Raw genomic sequence first — 2,230 nt, forward strand, 5'->3', positions numbered from 1 at the left:
CCATCCATCCATCCATCCATCCATCCATCCATCCATCCATCCATCCACCCATTATCTTCCGCTTCCTAGGAAGGTGCTTTGGGAAAATCAAAAATAAATTGACGATTACATTGCACTAACCTGTTTATTTTGGTTTCTAAGCACAGTATACCCACTACAAAAATGTAGACTACACACGGGCTCGTGTCATTGTCATCACATCTGGAACATTTTATTGACACATTGAGTTGGTTCAACTTGTTTTTTGTATAACTAATACCTCTGTGCTTACTACTGGATACTTGGACATGTTTTGCTTTGATAATGGTTTATAATTTCTATAACGTTCGTAATACAAAGCCAACTGTCGTACAAAGTTTGTTGTACTATAAGCATCAGAGAAATTTTGAAATGTTAAGTATGCTTAAAAGCCTAAATAAATTAACAATTACATTGTACTAACCAGTGTACTTTGGTTTCTAAGCACAGTATACCCACTACAAAAATATAGACTACACCACTGCTTCTAATAACAGCACGATCTCAGTTTAGCACTGTGACATTAAAGGTGGGCGATACGCATTCCCTTCAAGGAAAGCTAGCCCTTTAATTTATAATGGCATCTTCACACAGATAAAGCAGCGGTAATGTCTCATTGCAAATAAAAGGTGCAGCTGAGAGAGCTTGCCCAGACGTTCCCACACATACAGCATCTCATTATAGCTGGGATATGAGCCACTATCTGTAATTGAGGCCGGGAGTCGACGCACAGCGGTGCAGTAACCTACCTTATAGTTACGGCAGGTGGGATTGAAGGCGTTTGTGCCGCAGGCAAACAGAGTCTCGTCATTACGTGGTACCAGCACTTTAATGTAGTTGTAACATTCATCCTGTGAGGAGGGAAACAGCTCAGTGTTATTGTACACCAGGGCGCAGGACCATGCTGGTTCCTTCACACAAACAACACAAACACGGCAGGACTTAGAGGGTTACTTTTACTTTAAGTTCCACTCTCAGTCTGGCATTCTAGCTATAGCTCTCCCTCTGTGATGCCACTCGGAGAACACACACACACACTCAGACCATTTTTGCATATTGCAAAACTTCATGGCACAGGAAATGAAGGCGCAGACAGAAGAAATAAAACCAGGAGCACAAACAGAGATGAAGATATTTGTGTCTGGATAATGATACTCACGCTGTTCTTCCCTCTCACAGTGCACTTCTCCACATCCTTCGTTTTCCACGTCAGTTTCTGAAAAACGACAAGACAGCCAGCTGTCAGCTCAAAGGCGCCACAGTTTCCCACCAACTCAGCCTCTGTTGCTCCCAGTCGTTCAAGCGCCATCATGAAACGGCTGTGATGAAAACCTCATTAATTTCAATAAAACTGTTGTGGAGAAAAACCAACAGAGAAATACTAGAGACCCCAGCGGCGCTCGAGCGACTCATCAGTGGGCAGCCAAACACTCCTCAGAGATAAAAATCACTCTAGAAGATAAGCCGTGTGGCTGCACACACGAGGGAAACAAAGAACCACAAAAAGACGCTTGGATAATTTCACAGACTATATGAAAGAAGTCAATTAGCTCCAATTAACCTACTGGCAAAACGTTATGCCCTCACTGAGCAGACAGGACAAACACACACTCTTTTTGTACACCAGCTATATGCCCAGGGGGCTAGTATAGGAAAACATCCATCATTTTGTTAACAAGCATGTCCAGCTGAAGGATTAAAGCGCTCCTATTCTGTGTTGACTAATTTACGGACAAACTTTTCCCAGACCGCTTTCATTCTGCTGAGAATGCTGGCAGTATTGTGCACGTCTGGTTCAGTTTAGTTCCTTTGTGTCAACATCTCACAGCAACTTAAGACCAGACAGGAGCTTCATGTCTCACGCAGTGACATGAAGGGGAACGTTTTTCAAGCATTAACAGGCACGTCCAACCTTACCGAAGACAGTTTTATTTATGTGCAACTTGACTTTCTCCTGTTCAGATAACATTTTCCTGATATACCTTCAAGTTTTACGCATATTCACAATTATAGTTAAGAGTAATTTCCAGACTATAAACCGCCACTACATGCACAGGCTCTGAACACCGCGCTTATACAATGCTGCGGCTAATTTAAGGATTTTTTTTGACAGGCTAACGAGCTTCATGCTGCCAAAACATTTAGCCTCGTCACACCTGCGCGCTCACATAGCTGTGCAATACATGTCTCTCTTGGGGGGGGGGGGGGGGGG

General features: G+C 43.2%; 1 protein-coding gene across 1 annotated transcript in view; it reads right to left on the reverse strand.

Annotated features, from left to right (window-relative positions):
* Nucleotides 1-2,230, reverse strand: part of sema6e (sema domain, transmembrane domain (TM), and cytoplasmic domain, (semaphorin) 6E) — a 193,360-nt gene that overhangs the window by 72,394 nt on the left and 118,736 nt on the right. The window contains exons 8-9 of the mRNA XM_037676120.1: nt 1,178-1,234; nt 768-869 (exon numbers count right to left, since the gene is read on the reverse strand). Of these exons, the coding sequence (XP_037532048.1) occupies nt 768-869; nt 1,178-1,234 (159 nt within the window). The remainder of the gene's footprint in view (nt 1-767; nt 870-1,177; nt 1,235-2,230) is intronic.

The sequence above is a fragment of the Nematolebias whitei genome, chromosome 5, assembly GCF_014905685.2.
Source record: "Nematolebias whitei isolate Nwh7 chromosome 5, NemWhi1, whole genome shotgun sequence".
In the NCBI taxonomy this organism is placed as follows: Eukaryota; Metazoa; Chordata; class Actinopteri; order Cyprinodontiformes; family Rivulidae; genus Nematolebias; species Nematolebias whitei.